Source organism: Watersipora subatra, chromosome 1, assembly GCF_963576615.1.
Source record: "Watersipora subatra chromosome 1, tzWatSuba1.1, whole genome shotgun sequence".
NCBI classification, from domain to species: Eukaryota; Metazoa; Bryozoa; class Gymnolaemata; order Cheilostomatida; family Watersiporidae; genus Watersipora; species Watersipora subatra.
Window position 1 is genome coordinate 54,325,797 of NC_088708.1, and position 25,418 is coordinate 54,351,214.

The 25,418-nt window shown below is 38.4% G+C and overlaps 2 protein-coding genes across 2 annotated transcripts; one reads left to right on the forward strand and one right to left on the reverse strand.

The window, feature by feature from the left end:
* The first annotated feature begins 116 nt into the window (after positions 1–116).
* LOC137385486 (histone acetyltransferase KAT8-like) lies at positions 117–25,356 on the forward strand. The gene is made up of 3 exons (XM_068071956.1): positions 117–280; positions 21,461–21,654; positions 24,188–25,356. Exons 1-3 carry the CDS (start codon positions 161–163, stop codon positions 25,140–25,142), a joined length of 1,269 nt encoding a protein of 422 aa, XP_067928057.1. The 5' UTR covers positions 117–160; the 3' UTR covers positions 25,143–25,356.
* Positions 2,694–4,942, reverse strand: LOC137385385 (uncharacterized). Its single transcript, XM_068071835.1, has 2 exons — positions 4,424–4,942; positions 2,694–4,215 (listed from the first exon to the last, which is right to left on the reverse strand). Exons 1-2 carry the CDS (start codon positions 4,924–4,926, stop codon positions 2,694–2,696), a joined length of 2,025 nt encoding a protein of 674 aa, XP_067927936.1. The 5' UTR covers positions 4,927–4,942.
* Positions 25,357–25,418: the final 62 nt, after the last annotated feature.

A 25,418-nucleotide genomic window follows, 5' to 3' on the forward strand; every position in this document is an offset into this window, starting at 1 on the left:
TAGCGATAGAATAAATTGAATAGCTACGACGACAACAACATTGATCTCTCGTTCAAAAATATTGACAAAGAATTTCTATCCGCGAAACGTATCAATTCGCTTTTACAACATGTCGGAGAACGACAAATCTCGAGTTTCGGTTGTAACACCTGGAGAAAGAATGGTAGAAGCCAGTGAAAAATTAGAAGAGAGCGTGCGTGAAAACGAGGCGCCTGTTAATTCCTTTATTGGTGGAAAGTATCACGTCCTTCGAATTGATGACCTGTGGTACCCGGCCGAGGTAGATATCATTAATCAGTTTAGTTTTCGTGTACGCTCACGAGTTATTTAATGAACAAGCACTGCGAGTTTTTCAACTGATGCGTATCAATACAGTGAGCTCAGACCTGCCAACCCAAGAGTGGGGCAATGCGTGAGATTTGGTTTTGGGGCAATTGATGTATCAATGATAGTATATATAAAATTGTGGAAATTGGGGCAAAAATCTCACGCATTTCTCACGCATTTTCATTTTTTCTTTGGGGTGATTGCGTGAGTCTCACGCTCAATGCGTGAGAGTTGGCAGGTATGAGTGAGCTAGCAAAATAATACACAATGCAGTCAGTGGAAATTATTAGTAAAAGCTTCCATCTTGAATTTTTCAACATAATTTCTGAAGTGGTTTTTAGTTAGTAGGCTAAAAGGGGTTGTCTGATTTCTGACCTGTTTTAAAGGGATCGCCACTCCTAACTTGCTGCTTTGGTAAGGGAAAAATACCACTTCTTCTGGGTCCTGACAAATGGAAATGCCCAAGGAGATGCAACTGTTCTGCTGGTGCACTGTGATACTTGTACAATCTGAGATGCTGGTGCAATCTGAGAGATTGTCTTCCTAGTTGCTTATTGGAGATGATGCTTGCTGGTGCACTGCGTTGCTGGTGCACTGCGTTGCTGGTGCACTGCGTTGCTGGTGCACTGCGTTGCTGGTGCACTGCGTTGCTGGTGCACTGCGTTGCTGGTGCACTGCGTTGCTGGTGCACTGCGTTGCTGGTGCACTGCGTTGCTGGTGCACTGCGTTGCTGGTGCACTGCGTTGCTGGTGCACTGCGTTGCTGGTGCACTGCGTTGCTGGTGCACTGCGTTGCTGGTGCACTGCGTTGCTGGTGCACTGCGTTGCTGGTGCACTGCGTTGCTGGTGCACTGCGTTGCTGGTGCACTGCGTTGCTGGTGCACTGCGTTGCTGGGGCAATCTGTGTGCTGGTGCAATATGTGTGCTGGTGCAATATGTGTGCTGGTGCAATATGTGTGCTAGTAAAATGTGTTTGCTGGTGCAATGCAGGTGAAGTGGAGCTAGTTGATGTTCATAGAAAGATCCAGTGAAGGTTACAGTATGTCTTGTATTGTGCACAAGAATGAACATATCCATACAGGCAGCAGGTATTTATATCTTAGAGGGCGGGTCTTGGCAAGTTCAACCAGGTTAAAGAGAATAGCTAGGTACATAAGAGTTTGTAATGAAAAACAGGCCCCGCCCAAACATATGATTAGATAATGGCTACACATATAATGACTACGCATACAGAAACAAGGAATAATTATGGGTATGTATAATTGGTTATTTGTATCAGTCCACATCATCTCCATGCATTGACCCACACTTTTGCCATAGAGATGCCAGCTTTTGAATGCCTTATGTATGGTTAGGAAATAATTATGTTATACGCAATTAATCTACATCTACACATACATCAGTGTTGGATTTGCTTTGTCATTTTATTCTATTCCGACTGTGTTTAGATTGTGCGCTTTTACTTTGGTTGTATGAACTAAGTTGATTATTATTGGTTTGAGATTAGTGAAGTGAAGGTATTAAGCTATTATAAGCATTGTGTTAGCTAGATATCAAATGAAGAAAGTGAAGAATTCTTGGAAGAAGTTTTGTAGAGATACGATTAAACTTTTATTGCACGCTTAGCCCAAGTGTACCACAACAACAATAATGTCCCTAAGTAAAAGCAATCCTATCAAACCAGATGTTAACATAAAAAATACAATAATACAACAACCCCCCCCTTTTTATCTTTCATGAACAATACCAAGGCGCCTGAGCTACAGACAAAAATGAAAACTAGCAGCTCTACCCAAGAGTTGCATTAAGGGAACAACAACAATTATGCAAGAACAAAGTAAGCAGTAATAGGGGAGAGCGGGGTAGGTTGGACCCCTTTTTAGGTTTCTTGCTATTGCTGCTGTGTTTTTTATCACATTTTCATGGAATTTTGTGTGACACTACATTCACTTGTTGACACCACTGTGGTCCTTTGTTAAATTTCTGGGAATTTTTTTGAAAGAGTTATTCTTGCTCTTGCACAACAAGTTCAAAAGTCCAACCTGCCCCGCATGCGGGGTAGGTTGGACCCCACAGTGGGGCAGGTTGGACTATCCATTATTAAGCTCATTATGCGCAAAATAAGATGTGATATGAAAGTTTTATTTAACACAGCCAAGGTGAATAAGATAAAGTTGAATTATGGTAGAAGACAGAATTATTAAAACAGTGAAATAAAATGTTCTATACCATAAAGTTGGTACCAGAACCAGAAAAAGTCCCAGCAAAGAAGTGCTTTTAAAACAGAAATACATAAAATCTTGCTCAATCTTTGTATCCAATACAGAGAAATAAAATTTTACTCAAAATTGGTATCTAATAATCAAGTCATCTCAGATCGTCATAGAACTTGCTCAAATCTACGTTGAACATGATGCGTCTTATTGCTCTTAAAGTTCCCCCTGTAGATACTGGGTCGCCCAAATTTAACACAATATCATCTTTAGGTATGCAGTCACGGTCCTCCTTATCTGGATACTGAAAGGCACATTGTCTACTGCTGCTGACCTTGTGTAGAAAGTTAACTTCAAATCTGTCATCCTCTTTAACATCTAATACAGACCCGGCATAAAATATTGTCTTCCTGCCAGCAGGATATTTTACTAGCACATAGCAGCCTTTGGTAATTTCCCCCAGATCTTCCTGTTGCTGTTCAGGATCGAACGGATCTTCTCCAGACTCCGAGTCCGTTAATGCTATTGGCAAGATATCATCGTCATCTGAGGATTCAGGAATGGGTGCCGTTTTTCTCCTCTTTGCAGGTTGTTTGGATACTTTTGCTGCAGCATGCTCTGCAATTCTGTTTTTTTCCGGTGTATCAGTTAGAATAGCAGATGCTACTTTCCTTCTTTTGGTGTTCTTTTTTTGGCGAATGCCAGCTTTAGGCAATGGCATAAGCTGCTCTGGAGTTATATGCGAGGTTGATACTCGCCTCTGCTCTATTGGTGTTTGTGCAGATGTTGATGGTATTGGTTCACCTACATGTGTATTACTGGAAGAAGGTGAGGGATGAGTAGATGTAGAAGCCTGTGGCTCTACATGTGGCTCTGGATCAGACTGTGGCTCATTATCTGGTTGATGTCTAGCATCCGGTTGTGGCTCTGCATCCGGTTGTGGTTGATGTCTTTCAGGATCTGGTTGGTCGGTCACATCAGCAGGGAGAAACTCACTGTCATCGAATATGTCTGCATTGTAGGGATATATGCCTGTTGCGCGAAACCCAGCTATAATGTTAGCATTTGTGACACTCTTTGTAAAAGCTACACCTGATAGCTGTGCCATTTCATATATGGTTATAGCACGCCCAGGATTACTTCGCTGCCATTCATCCATAGTTGAGTTAAGGTAACGCTTCAGAGGACCATATACACTACGATCTAGGGGCTGAAGTCTGTGGGAAGTGTGAGGAGGGAGAGTTAATAAGATGATATGCTTCTCTTTGCATAATTCGATTGACTGAAGAGATATGTGTGAACTGTGATTGTCAAGAATTAGCAGAGTTGGTTCGCTGCTGCATGGCTTTGCATGACTAATGAAGAATGGTAAGTATTCATTTGTAAATATATCGCTGTTCATATACCCAGTTTTACAAGCCACTCCCTTTGCACTTGCAGGAGCCCCATTTAGAAAGTGTTGTTTCATATTCACCCTTGGGAAAATGTAGAACGGTGGTAGAGAATTACCGATAGCGTTTACAGCACAACACATTGTAACCAGTTCACCACGCTCCTGAGATGCAGTAGCTCCTACTTGCTTTTTTCCCATCACACTTATCACTTTTCCAGGGTTCTGAACCGTGGTCACACCAGTCTCGTCTAGGTTGTAGATATTCTGTGGTAATATTTGGAATCTGAAACAAATAGTTCTTATTTGAAAACCAGAAACATCATAATTTAATTCACTAAATGTTAGGCTACTTATAATTTGTAGTAGAAGTCTACAAGATCTATAGCTGGCCTGCAGTATTATAATGTGAGTATTTAGTATTGATGAACTTGCCGCGGCTAAAAACTAATTATATGCTGTAGGCTCATAATAATTTGTTACATTTTGCTTACCTAGCAGTTACTTCTTTGAGCTTGTCGAAGAACAGGTTAACTGCTGGCCTATTAAATGCTGACTGTCTGGCTAACGAAGTGGCCTCTGGTGTTCTTATTGATAACTTGTGTCTCTTCATAAAAGCAGCAAGCCAATCTTTGCCAGCTGACTTATTTGTGTGCCAGCTCTCAGGTACTTTTACTTCGGTTCTGTTGTTGATAGCATATTCATATGCTAACTCACGACACTTAACAGGTGTTAAGCCATGGAATCGCGAGTCTAGGTCTTTAAGATGTGTAGCTAATGTTTGTTCCATGGCTTCGCTAAACACCATCTTCACTGTTTTACAACGGACATAGCCCTCACCAGCATTCTTTCGATGTCTTTTAAGCGTGGTAGCTGAAATTTTATAAGTATCTACTGTTTGGTCTAAAGTAGCCCCTTCACTCCAAAACTTGAGCGCAGCATCAATGTTCTCTTTGCTGGCCCCTCTCTCTGTCTTGCGTTTATAATTCCTAACCATGGTTGCCTACAATGGTATTAGTATGCATATATTAATTGTACTAATTGTCACTAAACTGAAGTAGGAGTCAAACAGGCAAAGATTATTATCATTTTCCATTATAACATTGTTGAAGGGGCAGGTTGGCCTACAGGCCAACTTGCCCCTTTCTCAAAAGGCCAACCTGCCCCTTCTGACCTTTGCTAGCAAGATTGTATTTTTTTTTAATTCAATATTGTTTAGCTGTAAAATTTTATCTGAATTTTGCTGAATACATGGTAAACATCCCTCAAACAGAGTTTGGGGGCAAAATAACAATTCAATCTAGAATAAATTGCTAAAAGTTTTTATTTCTTATAGTTACTTTTTAGGCAGAAAATATAGATTTGAAACTTATTTACTTACAATTGCACATGTCTTGTTCAGTCATTGACAGGAAGTGATGAATTGACCTTGACCTACATATAATGTGGAAAGATAACTCTGAAAATGCACATATTGCTCAAAATTTACAAAGTCCAACCTGCCCCAGGGGTCCAACCTACCCCGCTCTCCCCTACAATTATCCAAAGCACATGAGACAAGCTTATGGCGTTACGATATGAGGTAAAATCTCAACTTGCTAATATCTGGGAAAATTGACAAATCAATCTACTCACAGTATGGATCGCAAAACCCACAGGATACTGCGAGCAGTCAAGATAGAGCTATACCAATTAAATGTCAAGTTTCTGCGGCGGCTTCACGACTCATCTGGATCTGATCATCGTTATTTTAGAGTCCTAGCAGGTTTTTCAGTGTTGACACTAAAGGGAGCAGCTGGAGATTGAAGAGTTTTTTTGGGGCTACTAACAATGTTCAAGCGATTGGGTCTCAACTCATTGCCACGATTGTCGTGGAGAATATACGATCTCCGTGTCTCTGGTATTGAACGTAGTACTTTTCTATTTCTTTTCAAGTCTATAATAAAAACGTCATCACCAGACGACAGTGGAGGCATCTCAGTAGCACGGTGGTGATTGTTATAGCTAGATCTACTAGCTTGAAGCTGTCTTTGTTCCTTCTTTTTAAGCTCAACTGTATTAGGTTTTCTGGTAACTTATGACTCATCGACAGCTCTGACGGAGCATAGCCATTCTTCAGTGGCGACGAGCTGTAAGCTAGCAGAGCTAAGTAGGGGGTCTGGTTCCTTCTGCAGCAGTCTTTTTACTGTTCGTACTGCACCTTCTGCAGCACCATTTGCAGGAGCATGTTTGGGTGAACTGGTGATGTGCGTGATGCATTAACTCTGAGCAAACCTCCTGAACTCCTCTGAAGCACATTGTGGCCTGTTACCTGATACGATCACTTCAGGAATCCCCTGACGTGCAAATATTCTTTTCATGCTTCCTTTCAATTACCTTTGCGCTATTGCTTTCAGCAAGTAAAGCAACTTCGACCAATCTGAAATGGTAGTCACCCAAGAGTAAATACCATTGGCTCTTGAAATAGAATAAATCAGTTCCAACACACTCCTCACGGTCTACTTTGAAATTCCGATCAAAGGACGAGCTCTTTAATGACGTTGCTGTGTATGCGGCATGTGCCACAATTACGTACCATCTCAGCTATCTGCGACTCATACCAGCCCATCATACACATTACCATGCTCAGTCCCTACATTTAGTGATACCTAAGTGGCCTTTGTGAATTTGCGTAAGCACTTCAATACGCGCAAACATGGGTATAACTATGCGGTCCTCAAAAACAAGCAGTCCTTGTACGAGTGAAAGTTGAGAACGACTCTCAAAGTATGGACGTAGGATAGATTTATCTGAATTCAGATACGTAGGCCACGATTCTTTCATATAAGGGATAACTCGGGAGATGACTTCATCTACCAGTTGTAACTCTCTCAGTTGACCTAGTCTGATATTAGAAGCAAAAGAGTTAAGAGCTTCAACTGTATAAAGCTCTACTTCAGCTACAACGTCTGATTCTGACTTACAGTGGTGTGCATAAACTTGGAATCACCAGTTAAATCTTCAAATATGTATGTTTATATGCTGTTGTCTAAGAAATTCTTTGGAGTTAAGTGCCTCAACCCCATCGATATATCTATCATTTGAAAGGGAAAATTCTGAAGAACAAGATGATGCCAAATATTCAAAAATATTCTCAGATTTTTATCGCTGGGGGTGGATCTACCGAAAGGCAGACTTGTTGCAGGCTATGAATGTTGTTAGTGAAAATTGATAAAATAGGATACAAACAAACTCTTTTATACAAATTGGTGGCCCTGAAAAGGGCCGTTGGGTTATTGTTGGTTTTCAGAAGGACTGGTAAGGTGTCTTGAGCTGAACATTAGTATTTTATTGGCCAGCCCTTGTTCTTGATCACCATCTGACACCGTCGAGGCATGCTGTTTACCAACTTTCTGAGCAAATAAAATTGCTAATCTGTTTAATAGGATTAATATAAATCACTCAGAAATGATTGTGTTAAATCAATCAATGGATTGTTTGAAAGCACATCTTCTGCTGATCAGATTAATATATAATATCTGGCATGGCATCATAATTGGCGGGAAAATAGAAAGCAAATGGAAAATCCATTCGATATAGAGTGAACAAAACAATGTGATTCCAAGTTTATGCACACCACTGTACTTGATGACAAACTTGATCTAGATAAGGCATCTGCTACTGTGTTGAAATTTCCAGAAAGGAGTTCAACATGATATGAAAAACACATCAAATGCATTCTAAATCGTTGGGCTCAGACTGGAAATTTATCGAGCTCGATGTCTTTAGCAGAGGCACGAGAGTTTTATGATCTGTTTGAATGGTCACTGTGAGGCCTACTGTGTAATTCCTAAACTTCTCACATGTCCAGACGACTCCAAATGCTTCGAGTTCACTAACCCCATATCTTTTCTCTGTTTCTGGTAGAGAACGAGAACCAGCACTAACCAATTTAAGGTGTTCATCTGGCTGTACCTGAAGCAGTGCCACACCCACAAATTTCTGTTAGCATCTTGTAAATATTCTGTTAGCATCTCTGCAATATTGTCTTATAAGCAGGGTTGTATGCAGCCAGCTCTACTGATTTTGACAGCTCATTATTTATGTCTTGAAATGCCTTTTCCTGTAAATAGCCCCAATACCACTCAGCGCCTTTACACAGAAATGAACGTAGACGCTCATCAAGTTCTTTCAACAATGTAGTATACTTGCATAGTTATTTAGCCATTCCTAGGTGAAGTGAAGGTGTTGAGCTATTAAAAGTGTTGTGTTAGCTAGATATCAAAGGAAGAAAGTGGACAATTCTTGGAAGACATTTTGTGGAGATACGATTAAACTTTTATTGTGCACTTTGCCCAAGTGTATCGCAACAACAATAATGTTCCTAAGTAAAACAATGCTATCAAACCCGGATGTTAACATAAAAATACAATAATACAACAGTAAGCAATACCACTATTTATCAGTAAAATATTTTTTTATTTCTATAAGTCCTATGTTTAAAGTACACAACTTACAAAATTTTAAAATAATATTACTAATAACAAAAAGTTAAAAATAGCCAATGAACACCCTTATTCAACGGTTATCCATGTTTTTTCGCTCAGTCCCGTACATCTGAGTGTACTTGCTCATAGGGAGTTTAGGATGGAGTCCAACTGATCGTATGGTTAATAACAGTTTATTGAATCATTAACCATTGAACAGTGAAAACTCCTTGGCCTATTTCCAATTGAGTCCGTAATCTTGATATAATTGCAGAAGGTTATATTTGAAGCAGACTTACGCATCTTCTTCTGCAGATTATTACTTGCAGAAGAAAATGATTGAAGTCACAATGTACGCAAATAGTCAATAGTGCAGTCAAAACTGACTACATGATTTGGTAAGTTGTCTGACAGAGTTACTGGACAATAAATGAATTTGCTGGTTTTCACGCTTGGTTTTATACAGAATTAACAAAAAGACAAGAGGTATGAATCTCTGGTTTCCACCTGAGATCTATATATAGTACTATTTAAAGTTAAATACACAGAATGAATCAATGCTGCTAAGTTTCACAAGGGATTTTTCCTTGTTTACCGGTTAATTGCACTACACTATATTAGAAATATGCTGCTAAACTACTGTGGTCAATGCAACAGCAAATGATTTCATTTATACAAGGTGAATCATGATGGCCCACGATAGAGGCAATGAATTGGGTTTATTACACTCCCACCTAAAATTTAATAATTTCACTCTATTTTTCACTAATTTGTATGCTCAACCAGAACCACAATCTTTGCTATTGGTCAATCTGGGTGTTGTGGTTTGTTCACGTCGTTACGGTAGTCAGGATTAGCAATCAGCAACCTAGCAGATCTAGCTAAATCATCTTTAGACTTGTGACATCGAACTGCTTTGGTTAGTTTCCACTCGTTTCTAACAACATCACTGTCATTTACTATTACAATGTCTCCTACATTAAGATTTTTTGTATTTCCATTTTTGCATCTGTTGCAGTGTGCCTAAATAGTCAGTACGCCACTGCTGCTAAAACTCATTAGCAATACGAGGTCTGATCCAAAAGTTCCCGGAATGGAGTTGTATACTCGTGCATATTCACACGATGGAAAAACCCATTGCAGGGTTGGCTGAGAAACACCTCTGGAGTGTTGTCACAAAATTTCAGGTTGCTATGACAATGCGTTCTCATGTGAGCTAACGATATGTCAAGGTCTGTCCGGTGCTTCTGTCTTTTTTTTAACAAATTTATCGTCATGCCTAATCAATCGGAACAGCGTATTTGCTTTAAGTTTTGTCCAAAATTAGGGAAAACAAGTACTCAGACAGTTGAAATGTTAACTATTGCTTTTGAAGATGCTGGTCTAAAGGAAACACAAATTTTTGAGTGGTACAAACGTTTTTGTGAAGGTAGAGACAGCACTGAAGATGACGCGAGGTCTGGCAGACCAGCGTCGGCAAGAACCTGCTCGTAACATGACAGTGTGAGGTCACTAATCATGCCAGATTGACTTTTAACCATTAGAGATATCTTGAGAGACTGGACTTAGTTTTGGAACTGTTCAAAAAGTTTTAACTGACAATTTAAACAATTTTTTAACAAATTAAACGAGTCGCAGCAAAGTTCGTGCCAAGCTTGCTAACTGATGACCAAAACGAGCTCAGGATGCACGCTTGCAACGATTTTAAGGAAGCTTTCAGGAATGATCAAAACTTTATTTTAAAGGTCATAATATCCTTGTTTTTCCTAATTTCACACAAACTTTAATGCAAAATGCGCTGTTCTGGTTTATTAGACATGACGGTAAATTTTTTTTAAACAAAGACGGAAGCACCAAACAGACCTTGACATGTCGTTAGCTCACATGAGAACGCATTGTCATAGCAACCTGAAATTTTGTGACAACACTCCAGAGGTGTTTCCCAGCTAACCCTGCAATGGGTTTTTCCATCGTGTGAATATGCACGAGTATACAACTCCATTCCGGGAACTTTTGGATCAGACCTCGTATACTGAACTTGCTTCCACGTTTTTGGGAGTAGACATCAGGTTCAGAAAATTGACCAAGTGGGAGTAAAACAACATCAGATTTCATGGTTAAAAGTAAACTTGGGCTCAAAGGGACCTGTTCGTCTATGACGGGACCATGAGGTTGAGAATTCACTATTACCATTACCTCATAAAGAATAATACGCACTGTTACACTATCAAACCTCCCACCATGCTTAAAGAGCAAACCCTTCAAAACACTTGGGAATTTGTCTCCCAAACTCCACCCATGTGAGATGTATGTGGATAGTGGAATACGAACTCGATATTCATGAACTGGTTAGGTAGTTGCTTTTACTATTCCTTTGTTAATTCTGACATAGCGCCTACAAAATTTGTACCTAGGTAGCCCCTGATTTGTCCTACTGGTCCTCTTATGGCTATAAAGGACTGTAGAGCGTTAATAAAAGAATCAGTGGACATGTCATTTAACAGCTCTAGATGAATGGCTCTTGAACTCATGCATGTGAATATAAGTCCATATCTTTTGACTTCCTTTCGAATTTTCTTGGCTAAAAAGGGCCCGAAGCAGTCACAACCACAGAAGGAAAATGGAGCTGACTCATCAGTTCTAGCTGTTGGCAGAGGTGCCATTTGTTGTACATGAGATTTTCCTCTTGTTCTGCGACAACTCACACAGTAGTATATGTATGAAGCTACAAGCCGGCTAGCGCCAAAAATCCAGTAGCCTGCAGCCTTAAGTTTAGCAAGTGTCGTGTTTTTGCCTTGATGGGCAGTTAGCTCATGGTGATGCCCTATGAGAAGTTGTGTTACATGACTTGTTTTTAGAAAAAGTAGCGGGTGCTTTTCTTCTAAGCTCTGCATGTTGCATTGTTCCAGTCTACCTCCTACTCTAAGTAAGCCCTCTTTGTCTATGAAAGGATTTAGCCTGAACAGTGCACTGACCTTTGTTACTGCAGACTGATTGTTCAGGCTTTTGATTTTTTCAACAAAATGCTCATGCTGACAGATAGAAATAATGGCACTCCGCAATTTTAAATGCTGACATAGAATTAAGCTTGCGCCTTCTGATGCTAAGCGCAATCAATTGCACCTTAGCTATCACTTTGACAGCTTTTCTTCATGTGGAGAATTTTGCAACCTATTATGACATATCACTTTTATTTTGGATAGTGTTATGTCTAACATTAGTTTTAATTTCAGGATCATCATCATTGACAGAAAATGTGTCAGTTTGTTTTGTGTAAATGTCAGCTAAGTCTGCCACAAAAAGTGTTGCCAACTGAACCATGTTGGCTCGCATAACTTGTTTGAAGTTAAACCTCTAGATGCATTGTCTGCTGAATTTTTAGCAGGGAAACATAATTCCACTGGCTTGGAGACAAGGCATCATGGATTTTTGAACTCGATTCGAGACAAAGACATGAAAGTGTCATTCACTGTTCGTTATGTACCCCAAAACTACTTTGGAATCTGTCCAGTAGTAATGTTGCACATCATCGAATAGCAATTGTTTCTGGATGAACTGACTTATTTCTGCTGAGAGACAAGCAGCTTGCAGTTCAAGACGAGGTATGCTGGTTGCTGACGCAGGGGCTACTCTAGCTTTTGCTATTACTAGTGAAACATGGATGTTACCCTTGTCGTTTACAAAGCGTAGGTAGGAGCATTGACCTTAAGCGTATGAGCTGGCATCAGAGAAATGATGCAATTTCGCTTTTGTGACCGAATCAAATCCTTCAGGTTTGTCACACCATTTTATTTTAACCGTGTGGAGCATACCTATATTGTCTTTTCACATCTTCCGACTTTTCTGGAGTTGGGCCATATGGGATCATCCTAGTCTTTCTTTGTTTTACAAATGATTTGAGAACGAGTTTTCCTTGTAAAGTAAAAGCAGCAATGAGCGATGATCGTAAAGCGAAGCTACAGTGGATAGGATACCTCTTCTGGTATTTACACTAGCTACCCCACCAACCTTAAATTGGAAACAATCATTTTTAACATCCCATTGAAATCCAAGGGCTCGCTCTGTAGAAAGAGCTTCCTTCCCTAAGTCAATGTCCACAACGCTAGATGCTCGTTTCTGTTGAGGAATAGATTTCATGAAGTCTTCTTTGTCATTGAACATAAATTTGTGCAAGAGGATGTTGCCACTTTCACACAGTTTTGTTGTGTGATTGATGAGAATTTTGGCTTCTTTTGTGGTACTGGCACTAGTCAGTCCATCATCAATATGAAAATTATCTTTGACAAAAGAGACAGTTTCTCTAGCGGCCGATTCTCCATTACAATATTGATAAGCAAGATATCGAAGACCATATGTAGCACAAGCAGGTGAAGATCGGGCCTCAAAATAGATGGACCTTCATACGATTTAGAACTATATTTTCTAGATCATCAAACCACAAGAACCTCAGATAATTTTGAAAGGGTGGTGATACCCGAAACTGATGGAAAATGCCCTCGATGTCGCACATGATCGCAGCATAATCCTAGCGAAATCGCATCAGGTTGCCTATCAGACTATGGATATGATCAAGGCCTTGTAGGAGATAGTCATTGAAACTACAGTTGTCTACCTTGGAGCTGCCATCAAAAAATACCCAAATTTTATCGGGTTTCTTTGGATGGTACCCTCCAAAATGTGGAATGTACCAGCTTTGTGGGTTGTTGAGTTCCTTTAGAGCAGGGGTTCCCAACCTGGGGTACAAGTACCCCTAGGGGTACATTTTAGAAGTCTAGGGGGTACAATACAAGTTATAAGCTTAATAAATTTTTGGTTTGTTTGGCTCTAATTATTAATAACTTTGCTGAGACCACTGCTATAGAGCTATTGTTGGTATCATTTTAAAGCCAACTAGTTTTGCCATTCAGACAAACTTAGGCAAGCATCAGCCCTAAACACAAGGTTGTTCCATCAATAATGTCAAGATTGCGATGCAGATCATGAAAACCTCCTTAACTACACAGAAGTGAGATGGCTTTCTAAAGGCAATGTCTTGAATCGATTTGTGGGACTGATTGATGAGATTGCAGCTTTCTTTGCTACACGACTTCTGAGAAAGCTTCAAGATTCAGTGAGAAGTTAAGGACCTCAGAATGGAAATGGAAAGCTGCATATCTGAGAGATATCTTCTTAAGATTAAACACGGTCAACGCGTCTCTTCAAGGGAACTCTACCACTACAATTGATTTTACCGACGAGCTTAGAGCATTTATCATGAAACTAGAGATGTGGAGAAAGTCAATGCTGGATCATTTGATATGTTTGATAGCTTGTCAGAAGTATTGCCTTCACATGATTCAATTTTATTCATGAAAGATCTGGTTGCAGACCACCTCTCTTGGCTGGTTTGCTAGTTTCAACAATATTTTCCTGACTTGAATGACACAGATTTGAAGTTGGCTAGAAACCCATTTAAGTTAAATCTAGCTGATATTGATAGTGACATGCAAGAAGAGTTGATTGACCTTCTCAATGGTTTCGGTGCACATGATAGATTTGAAGATGTTGATGTTGATGACGACCTCAGAGTTTCATTATCTGTTACTGAACTGAACATCAAACAGATCACTGATGCAAAGCAGGCACATCCTTCCCATTAGACTGGCCTAAATAAAGTGGGAAAGTAACAAAACACTGCCATGTATAAAAATTGTGCTGCATAGTTATCATTATTTTAATAAATAGCAATTTCATACCAAACCACATTTCTTTACCCGTTTCAGTGACACATTTCAATAATGCACACATGTCATATTCATGAAGTTGGACCAATAATACCCTTGATTGAACTGTGTTTTCCAAAGGGGTACATTTTTTGCAATATGTATCCCAAGGGGGTACCTAGGCCAAAAAAGGTCGGGAACCTCTGCTTTAGAGGAACTTGTTCAGCTTCCTCATTTTTTATGACCTTGTTCATGAATGTTTCATAATGCTTTTTGTATTCTTCATCTTTGGAAAAAAATTTTGAGCAGCATGTTCAGGCGATGCTTTGCTGATGGTAAAGTCTTTCGAAAGCTTGGTGTGCTCTTTAGTGGTTGAGGCATTGCTACAGTAACCTTGTGAATCCCTATGTGTACATTCTTTCATGATTTGAAAAAATTGTTCATCTTTGACTGACAACCCAGTTTTTGTGACTTTGGTGTCAGTTAAGTCTGTGCTCATGACCTGAAGAATTTCTGTTTTTGTATCTGTTTCTATGTTGCTATAAGTGTCCTTCTTGACCAAGAAGTTTACCATGTTTCTGGTTTCATTGGGAGGAAATGTTATCTCTTTGGTTACTACTTTATGACATATGCTTATGTCATTCATCTGGTTGCTAGAGTTAGGTTTCCCATAACTACCCAGCCTAGTTCTGTTTTCATTGCAAATGGTTCTGTGTCATCACCTATGACATTTTTACCTGACTTAAATGCTTAAATAGCATTGACAGATTTTCTGGTTGGAATATGCTCTCTAATAGCAGGTATTTCATCTTTTTCATAAGCTGGAGGAAGATTAAATAAGACATAAAACAACATTTCTTTGTTTGGTTCATTTGCGCTAGATACCCACACAGGTATTGTCATTGGTGCAGCTTTGACTGCAGATGGAGTTTCTAAATTGTGAGTGACATGCTTCTCTTCATTTACTTCAAGCTTTGGGTGTTTCTGAGACACTTGGCTATCATTGTGCTTTTTATCTTTAAAAGCCTGATTGGACTTTGAACTGGAAGTCATGTTGGGACTATAGCTAGTCGGATATTCTATCTGCAATGATGTTGGGTGTGCTTTGGTACATTTTAAGCATGTTGCTTTATTTCTAAAATATTTTGATCTATGAGTTGCGCTGGTTTTTTCTAGGCACGAAAAGCACAGTGAGTTCGTTTTGACAAATTCTTGTTTCTTTTCATGTGACTGTTTAGCTAGATTACGACACTCAGTGGTGAGATGTTGTCTTGGTTCATTGCAAAACTCACAGAGGGAAGTTATTTGCTGTACTGTACTAATAACTACAGGCTTATTGCTATCTGGCAGTGTAGTTTCTTTTGTGTTGGTCTTGAGAGTGACCTTTCTATCTAGTTTTGCAAATGTTTTGTCATTTGTATCTGCTGGGTTTTTTGCCAGCATAGCATTGCAAGCTATTTCTGCTTCTTCAGCAATGAATGAACAACAATCAGCTAATGATGGATATTTGCCTTTGTCCTTTTGTTTGGTCTTAGTGGCTGTACATACCAGTTGTACAGCCAGTCAGGTAACTTTGCTGCCATGTTTCTGTTTTCTCTACTATCATTCAGTATTGAAAGTTCAGGCACACTAGCTAGAGCTGCTGGACATTGGATTAGAAAGTCGGAAAACTAAGTCCAACACCATCTTTAGAAGCTATTATAGGCCATTGATCTATTTTGTCTCTAAAATATCTGCTATAAGCGAAGAATCTCCAATTCTGTCCTTAAGTGTTTGTTTTGCCTTATTGTAGGCTTCTAGTGGTTGCAGTAGGAAGTAGCCATCAACAGCTTCCTTTGCTGCCCCGTTGAAATACCTTTTCAAGTAGTGCAGTTTTTTAACTGTTGTACCATTTCTTTGATCTATCAGTGTATCAAAAGCTATTTTCCAATCAGCATACTCTTGAGGATTTCCGTAAAACAAAAGGTTCTGGAGGTGGCAAGCGAGACAAGATCATAGCAGATTTGATAGAATTTACCATGGCATTGTCAATTTTGAGGATATTATTTCATGACTGTTTTCATTTTGGCTTGGTACTAAGCTTTGAAAACCAGGATTGGAATTGACTTGTGATTTTACACTAAGTGGAGGTTTTGTAGGAGGTCTGAGAAAGACTGGGCTCAAATTTGTCTCCTCTTACTCTTCATTAATGGGTCGAAGGATTATATTCTTTTCACTGCAGTAATTTTTGCTTGAATTTTTGCCTGTTCTATTTTTGTTCTTTTTTGTTGCAACTCATGTTCCAATTTTTCACTTTCAAGTTCAGCTTGGAGTTCTACTTCTTGTTCAGCTATTTCAGCCATTTTTAATATGAATACGCTACTACGTGATTTGCTAGAACTTGATCGAGATTTTACTGAGCCTGATCGGTAGCTACTTGATCGGAAGCTTTGAGCTGTGACCCCCTTTTTGAGATCTAGAACTGCGAGCAGTAAAATGTGAGTTGCACTGTGAAGTGTTTAAAGCACTATTTTTTGGTGGCTTGGCACTATGTGAATTCTCTGTCAAAATACGTTGCTTCAACTCGTGATTGTCTAACACTACCGTTGCTCGTTAGTGCATGTGATTCTTCAGTGCTTTCTATATGTGTTTGAGCTGATGGCTCTTTTGCCTTTACAGCTTGTCTAGATAGCAATTGATCAACACTTTGTAAGATTAGACTTCTATCTCTAACAAGTCTGTCTATGTTTTTTACGAATTGAGAATCATGCATTTCAGAGATCTCCCATGTGTGCAAAATCTGCAAAGTCAATTAGGCCCTATGCGCTATTTGTCTAGTAAAATCTGTGGAAGCATGAAATTCTAATTGATCCAAAGAGCATTCCGTAATCATAAAAATGAAGTCAGTTTGCTGTTGTTTTAACCACTTACAAATGTGATAAACCTACATTATATATCTATGTAACCTCTCCCTTACATAAAAGACGCAAAATTTTAAAATACTTTTTCACTATTCCTCTAATGTGTACTCTATATACAACGCAATGCTGTTAACTATTTATCCTATCTAGGCTTTCACTTATCTTGACATGAATTCCTGCGCGACTCTCCTGGTCTTTACAGCTTTTCAAGTGTCTGAGTCTCCTTTGATTTGGGATCTTTGGTTAGGGTTAAATTGTCTCTTTTAGTATTTTCTTTCTTTTGTCTGGTAAATTAGGTTGGAGATCGCTTCATAGGTAGGTAGATTGCACTTCTTACACTTTTAGTTCGCTTCTTAGTCCAGAGTTTTCACTGTACTGGCTCATAGGGAGTTTGGGATGGAGTTCAATTGATTGTTTGGTTAATACTAGTTTATTGAATCATAAACTATTGAGCCGTGAAAACTTTTTGGTCTATTCCCAATTGAATCTGTAATCTTGATATAATTGCAGAAAATTATGTATTGTAATAAGATGACGTATTGCGTCCGAGTGCAGTCAATAGTGCAGTCAAAATTGATTACATGATTCGATGAATTGTCTGACAGAGTTATTGGACAATAAATGAATTTGCTGGTTCTTATGCTTGATTTTATACAAAATTAATAAAAGCATGTTTTTATGTTGAAATGTTGATACAAGAGGTGTGAATCTCTGGTTTCCACCTGAGATATATAAAAAAAATTTTATTTAAAGATAAATACGCAGAATGAATCAATGCTGCTAAGTTTCACAAGGTATTTTTCCTTGTTTACCAGTTAATTGCACTACACTATATTAGAAATATGCTGCTAAACTACTGCTCAATGTAACAGCAACTGATTTCATTTATACAAGGTGAATCATGATGACCCACGATAAAGGCAATGAATTGGGTTTACTACAATGAGTCTCGATAATCAAACAAGAACTATGACAGCCCATAGATAAAGAGGCTCAACAGTTGAAATAGAAAAAGTCTTAGCAGTTGAAAGACCCTTAGCAGACAGATGAGAAAAGCCCATAGTCATTGGAGCTGTTCTCATTTATTAGTGTCTCTGTTAGCCTGTGAGAAGATGTATAGGTTCTCAGGTTCTTTTTTTATGTTGTAGAGGGTTTGTATTTGAGTAGACTTGTTTTGAATGCATCATGGAAATATACTGATTGGAAATGGTGACTAACTGCTGTGATTTTGGTCTTGTCTGGTAGAAGTTGGGAGAGCTGTGTAAGTGTCATTGCCTCTACTTTCCTTTGGCAGGTTTCTGGCGTTTCTGGTTGACATATCTTTTCTGATGGATCACTTCCACTTGGAAGTTTCTAATCTGTGTTTTGATGCTTTTCTAATAATTGTTTTTTTCTGGGGATTTTTTGATGTATTAGGTGTTTCGTTGACTGAATTTATATTTCTTGTGGTTTAGGCGTTACTCCCTTTTGGTATTTGGTTTTGCTCATATCTCCATACAACAGCCTTCAGCATATAAATCTTTAGATTGCTCTTGTTTTTTTCTATTTGTTGATTGTTTTGATTGTTTTGGCTGCTGTATAGAACCCTGCATTGTCTTAGTGAAAGATGACCTCAACTGACTGTAAACCTTGACGTTTATTTTTTTCATTTATTTGAGCCTGCTTTACGAGCTCAAAGTAAGTGTTACTGTTTACAGTAGCGCCTTTTTTACAATAGAAAATAGTGATAGGCCCTTGCATGTCCCAAAAACGGTGAACAGGACTTTATGGTAGACCATTGTGACTTGAACTGTTTTTTATGCTCGGATGCCGGTTCATTGTGCCAAGTCTAGGCTCATCACAAGTAATAATCCTAAGGAACTCATCCATCACCTTCTCTTTCATACCGATAAAGGTTCTGCTGACCCAATCCTTTTTTGTCTATTCTCTTGGGGCAGTTGTTTGGGAATCCAGCTATAACTGACTTCAGTGTAAACCAGGTTTTTTTGAAAAAATTTGTGGCTGTACCAATGGACACACCAAATTTTTGTTTGACCATATTTCACTGTTATCTTTCCCTCAGACTAAACAAGCTCAACTGCTTCAATCATGTTAGAGATTCTCACATCAATAAGTCTACCTGATCTCTTTTGCCATCAATACGTGTCCTGCCTTTTCTAAAAGTTTTTTTTGCCCATTTGGAGACATTTATATGGTTTACACCGTTCTAGTTTACCAAAAATTTGATATTTGATCTCTGTTCAATTCTGGAGCATGTGTTTTGGTCAGCCATTTGGGGAACCTCTAAAACGGATCACGTGACCACATAATCTCGAAAACACTTACATAACAATGTATCTTAGTTATAATCACTGCGGTCAAAGCATGCTCATCGCAGTCCTTAAATGATCAATATTGGCATTTTAAAGACATTGTTTTATTCACAGGACGTATTGTCTCATCCTCATAATTATCATAGAAAGGCATCAGATAAGGCACCAGAGACAAACTGAATATTTAGTCTCTTGACTGGCTTTGGCTATTATTACTAACACATATACTCCTGATTTTACCACTCGTCTTATTCTGTCTAGAAAATTACTTGGACAGTGCAATGAGTGTGCTTTCTTGTAAAAAGTCTGTTTCCTGATAATCATCAATTGTATTTACACTGAATTAAAAAATCAAGAAAGAAGAGTTGTTTGTCTATAACAAACAGCATCTACACACTGATTTTTTCATAAGATTATTGCACTGCAGCATTGAAGGCGACTTTGCTGCCCTTTAGAGTGCCCACGTTCAAATGTTTAGAATGTTAGATATTACTTGTGGTCACCATGAAAAACAACAATGTTAGTATAAGCCAATTTACGTACTGACAATTGTAATGAGCCGAAATCGATGGTAGATACAGTCAAACATGGATAACTCGTCCACGGATAGCTCGAACACATGGTTAATTCGAATGGTTTCTTTGGTCCGTTCCCACGTAATGATAAATTGATATAGATAATTCGAACTCAACACTGTTAATTCGAACTGTTTTTTTGCCCAACGGCTACCGAAACGGTTGTTATCGCTTTAGAAAATCACTTTATTCAAAGCCATAGAGGTAAACCTCATCTTTTCGTTATTCATAAGCGTTGTTATTACCACCATCGGCAAAATAATTTTGTCAACGACTTTTCCAAAGGTTTGGTCAAATTTGATTTATACTGCTATACGATTAATAGCACGGGCTTGCCGGGTCACGCGCGCAAGGATTTTCGCCCCGCACATACAAAACAAAAACAGCATGTTGTTTTGTATGTGCCTGGCGAAAATCCTTGAGTGCGTGACCCGGCTAGCCCGTGACGAATAGTTTTCCGACGTTGATTCCGTGTTGAATCAACGTCGGAATGTTGAATGTTTAAAACGTTTTAAAAATTGTTTTTATTAAACGTATACGTTGTCTTAGCTAAAAAAACTATTCATCGTTTGACCTAAACACAGGATACGTGTGTACATTCAATAAGTATCTATTCAAAAAGCGTGAGTGATATACAATGTACCGTTAAACCTCGTAAAACTTTTAATTGAACTGCCTCGGAGTGTTGCTCTTAACGAATCCCAGGTAAAGTAAGGGATTTTTCTTTGGTAACTTTTTCTTGAAGTTGCATAAACTTCAAGAAAAATTGGCAAAATTGATCGTGGGTAAAACGCTCAAAAGAAAAAGATGTCTTTTCTTTTGAGCATTTCAACAACGATCAAGTTTTTCCAATGTCAATCTAAAAAAACGTCCTGGCAATAACATCACCTCAAACAACAAACCAATCTCAAGTGATAGAAAAATCTCTATACTTTTTGATAAAAACGTTTTAAACTTTACATTAGAAGCATTTAATTTGAAACAAGCCATTTGTGCTTTTGATTTATATTATAGTTTGCATATGTACATGTATCTACTAATAAATAAGTAAATACATGGACTTGTGACAGTGCTCTGATAACTTGAACGCTCTGATAATTCGAACACTTGCTCGGTCCCGTGAAGTTCGAGTTATTCATGTTTGACTGTATATATAAATAACTGACTATAACAAACCACCAGTGTTTGATAGGAATGTTTTTCACTGTAGTTGCGAACTAAAAACACTTTGTTGTGTAACTTACAACATCTGTGGACAACGCTGAATTACTTTTTACTTTCAAAATTGGAAGTCACGGTGGGCATGCTGAGATATATTCATTCTTTGCATAGGAGTTTAGGTCAATATTGTATATGATATGGCGCTTATTTCAATTGAAAATTAAAGATCCACAATACATGTCATCTGATCAGGGTGTCTGTTTAAAAAAACGCTTCAACTGTTTGGCTGTTTGAGGAATTGGTAAAAATCTGTCTAGTGCTTGGTCATGTTTGGAAATTTACATGTCCCTATAAACTATGCTTCTTTTTGATTAAAACCATTTAGGCAATCACAGAATTTAATGCGTGATCACAGGTGTTACAGACAAGGACATTGGAGTTAGGCGAAGAGGAGTTTTATGTTCATTATGAGGGTTTCGACCGCCGGCTTGATGAATGGGTGTCAGCTGATCGAGTCGATTTTGACAGTAAAGCTTCCAGAATAAGTCGCAAGGAAAGTATTTCTACCTATGATGACCTTATTGACAAAACAGACCGGAAAATCACGAGGTAAAAATATATTGATGATCTTCATGAAATCAGCTTGTTTTAATCAAAACGATTTGCACTAATTAAACAGAAAATCAATTTTCATCTTATCTTGAGCAACATTATTTAAATTAGGAATTGAAGGTATGCTAGGTAAAGTTAGGCAATACACTCAAATCTCAACGTACAAAGTTTTATCTAATCCCGAATTTTTTTTGCTTACAACGTCATATGATGGGGTTTGTCTTTTTATAAGATTGCGCTGTATATCACCTTATTCATTCCACAGCTTGAAAACTGTTAGGTAATACCTAATATATGGCATTAGACCAAATGATTAGATGTAAGAAACTAACTTACTACAGTAATTATCAAACAAAGAAGTACCCTAGGTGCTTCTTTTTTGATAAGAAAATATTAAGCTTGGCGCTACAGGAGACAGGCAGTGATTAGGTAGAGTTAATGATAGAGCTATGGAGCTAGTCTACCTTAAACTGTGTACATTTCGAATAAATACGAGTGAGTGATATTCTTTTATTTTAATGTTTAACATTTATTACATTGTTTTTCATTATCCAGCCTCTCCATTTCTATTCACTATAGGCTTTCTTTCTTCATCACCTTCACTTTCGTCACTTACTACTAGATGTACATGTAGATTGTTTAAAATTCATCCTGATGTTTTTTTTTACAACATTAGTTTTAATTGTAAGGTAAATATTTTCTTCCTTTTTTCACTACTACAACTCACACCAGTCTCTTCAGAATGAACATTCTAAAACTACAAAAAGAATGGAATGAGGAGCTGTCTGATAATGTTTGAATTTCTTTGAGTCGAATCAAATAGTGTGCTTCAAATAGATTTACAAACCTGCAGTGTTTTAAGAAACTTAAAACATCACATACCCTAGGACACTTATATTTCGCTAGTATTTAGTTTCGTGAGTAGCTCGCAGAGTAAAATTTCGGAGCAACTTAATTTCGCAGCTCTGATGAGTGCGAAAATATAGTGATGTGAAAATAAATGCAGTAGAACAAACATAATTAGATTCCTCAGGTTCAGTTCACCGATAAAAAAAATTTCAATTTGCGACTAGTTTGTAATTGTGAACCGCAGGTAGAATGGTGTGGGCAAGGTCGATAATGCAATTTGATCGCTTGCTGCCATTTGTTTCTTGGACTATCAACAGGCCCGCTTTCACTGGGGCAGCTAGCTGGCCGGCTGAGCCGCCCCAACTTTTTGGGAATTTTTTACGGTAAGTTCAGTATAACTCGGATAACTCGCCCTCAGATAAAATGTAACATTTCATCTCAAACACAAGGTCAACTCAAACGGATTTGTTTGGTCAGTTCCAACGCAATGATAAATTCCTTCAGATAACTCGACCTCAACATCATTTATTCGAAAAGTTATTTGCCCAACGGCCATGGACGCGGTTTTTATCGCTGTGGAATATCACTTCATTCCAAGCCATAGAGACAAACATCAACTTCTAGTAGTTCTTAGGCATCATTATTATCATCATCAGAGGCAAAATATTTTTGTTAACGACTTTTATAAAGGTTTGCAGAAGATTAAGTTTTATCAAACACCCGCTTGGCCATGTCCCATCGAAAACGTAAAAGCCTCCGAATGAACTTAAAATAAAATCCGCAAAATTGATCTTTGTTAAAACGCTCAAAAGAAAAAGATGTCTTTTTCTGAGCGTTTTAACTGCGGTCATGTTTTGCTTATTTTAATTTTAAAACGTCTCGTCAGTCACATCACTTAAAACAAAACAAATCTCAAAAAATTACAAGTTATTGAAGAGGTGTCAGTGGTGAATCCAAACCTTTCCAGAGCCATGCTGCTTGTGTAGTACTGCGAGTGTCAGTGCGTGTGTCTTATTTTCTTTCAACACACGGTGCTCACTGCATTGATTGATGTCCCCAGCAAATGATAATCTACTAATTCGTGTGCATTGACATCAAATTCCTATCATTATAAATCATTCTTAATGGGAAAATAATCATAATTAACTGCAAAATAATAACGTAATAAATTTTGACAGTCAAATTATTTTGTTGGTTTATATTTTAACGATGCTATATTGGTCGTTAAAAACGTTAAAATAAATGTCGTTATAAAATTCCATTCTACAGTATCAATGAACAAAGCTATTTAGTTTCGCTTTTTCGCTCGTTTGTTATGGTAGTTTAGTTTCGCACATGAAACTTTCGCGAGAGGATGACACCGCGAAAACGCGAAAGTTAGATGCCGCGAATACATAAGTGTCCTAGGGTATTGAATTTTACTTCAGAGGTCGAGTCAAAATTTTGTCAACTTGTGTCATAAGCTGAAACATCCTTATATTAAAGGCGACTGAAAGACAAGGTCCAACTGCATCAGCTACTGTAGATCTGGCTAAAATCTAGCAATCTGCTTTAATCCGATTAAACAAGACTTAAGTGCGGGATGATAAATAAAATTTTTCCAAGTGTATAAACTACTGTTAGCTTGTACACACTTGAGGTACTGTTTGTATAGTTTACCCGAGTGATCTGAACATTACAGAAACCAAAAGAGAAAGCATGATGAGATCAACCACATTCAGAAGAGCTATGCCGAGATGGATCCAACAACAGCCGAATTGGAAAAAGAGCATGAGGCTATCACCAAGGTGAAATACATCGATCGAATTCAAATAGGCAAGTATGAGATAGACACGTGGTACTTCTCCCCCTATCCGGAGGAGTATGGTAAGGTTGCTAAATTATGGATATGCGAGTATTGCCTCAAGTATATGCAACTGGAGAAGACTTTTCGATATCACCAGGGACAGTGCAAACACAGACAGCCAGTTGGTAATGAAATTTATCGAAAGGAGGCTTTGTCTATATATGAGATTGATAGCAGTGAGCATAAACTCTATTGCCAAAATCTATGCTTGCTAGCAAAGCTTTTCCTCGATCACAAAACTTTGTACTTTGATGTTGAGCCATTTATGTTCTATGTGTTGACTGAAGTCGACAGACAGGGCGCACATATTGTCGGGTATTTCTCCAAAGAGAAAGAATCTCCAGAAGGGAACAATCTCGCATGCATTATGATGCTGCCTCCATACCAGCGTAAAGGATATGGCAAGCTTCTCATCGCATTCTCATATGAGCTATCGAAGCGGGAGGGAGTGCTCGGCTCACCTGAGAAACCCTTGTCAGACCTTGGCAAGCTTAGTTATCGAAGTTACTGGTCATATGTACTCTTAAAACTGCTGGGAGGCAGCCGAGGTATGGTGTCCATCAAAGAGCTTGCACAGGAGACGAGCATCTCTAATTCTGATATTATAACCACTTTACAGTCGATGAATATGGTAAAATATTGGAAAGGCCAGCACGTTATTTGCGTCACCTCAAAGACAGTCGATGAGTTGATTAGAGATGGACAATTTAAAGAACCTAAGCACCCCATCGACCCGGAATATCTTCGGTGGACACCAAAGCGCAAAACAACGATGTCTCACAAGAAATAATATCTTGTCAAGACTGACCTGTACATTTGGGTGTCTTAGTTTCTATGGATCAAGATTCTATACTTGTGTTGTAAATACATGTGCTACACATCACAGACGGGGACCTTTGTAGATAAATTAATGTGGTCAATGTCCATACATATTGTTGCGAGTTATATTTGAAACGTAATGAAGCCTTGTGGACAAAATGTATAATAAATAACTAACTCTTGAATATTCACTCTATAAATTTGTGTTGTGGTGAGTCAATCCGCAATAATTCCACATTCAATGTGC

What these genes read in the sequence shown, in the direction of transcription:
- LOC137385385 (XM_068071835.1), bottom strand. Translation starts at nt 4,926, where the DNA reads ATGGTTAGGAATTATAAACGCAAGACAGAGAGAGGGGCCAGCAAAGAG. An exon ending in CTCAAAGAAGTAACTGCTAG is followed by an intron (nt 4,216 to 4,423) that starts GTAAGCAAAATG and finishes TATTTGTTTCAG; the next exon opens with ATTCCAAATATTACCACAGA.
- LOC137385486 (XM_068071956.1), top strand. Translation starts at nt 161, where the DNA reads ATGGTAGAAGCCAGTGAAAAATTAGAAGAGAGCGTGCGTGAAAACGAG. An exon ending in ACCTGTGGTACCCGGCCGAG is followed by an intron (nt 281 to 21,460) that starts GTAGATATCATT and finishes GCGTGATCACAG; the next exon opens with GTGTTACAGACAAGGACATT. An exon ending in ACAGACCGGAAAATCACGAG is followed by an intron (nt 21,655 to 24,187) that starts GTAAAAATATAT and finishes TGAACATTACAG; the next exon opens with AAACCAAAAGAGAAAGCATG.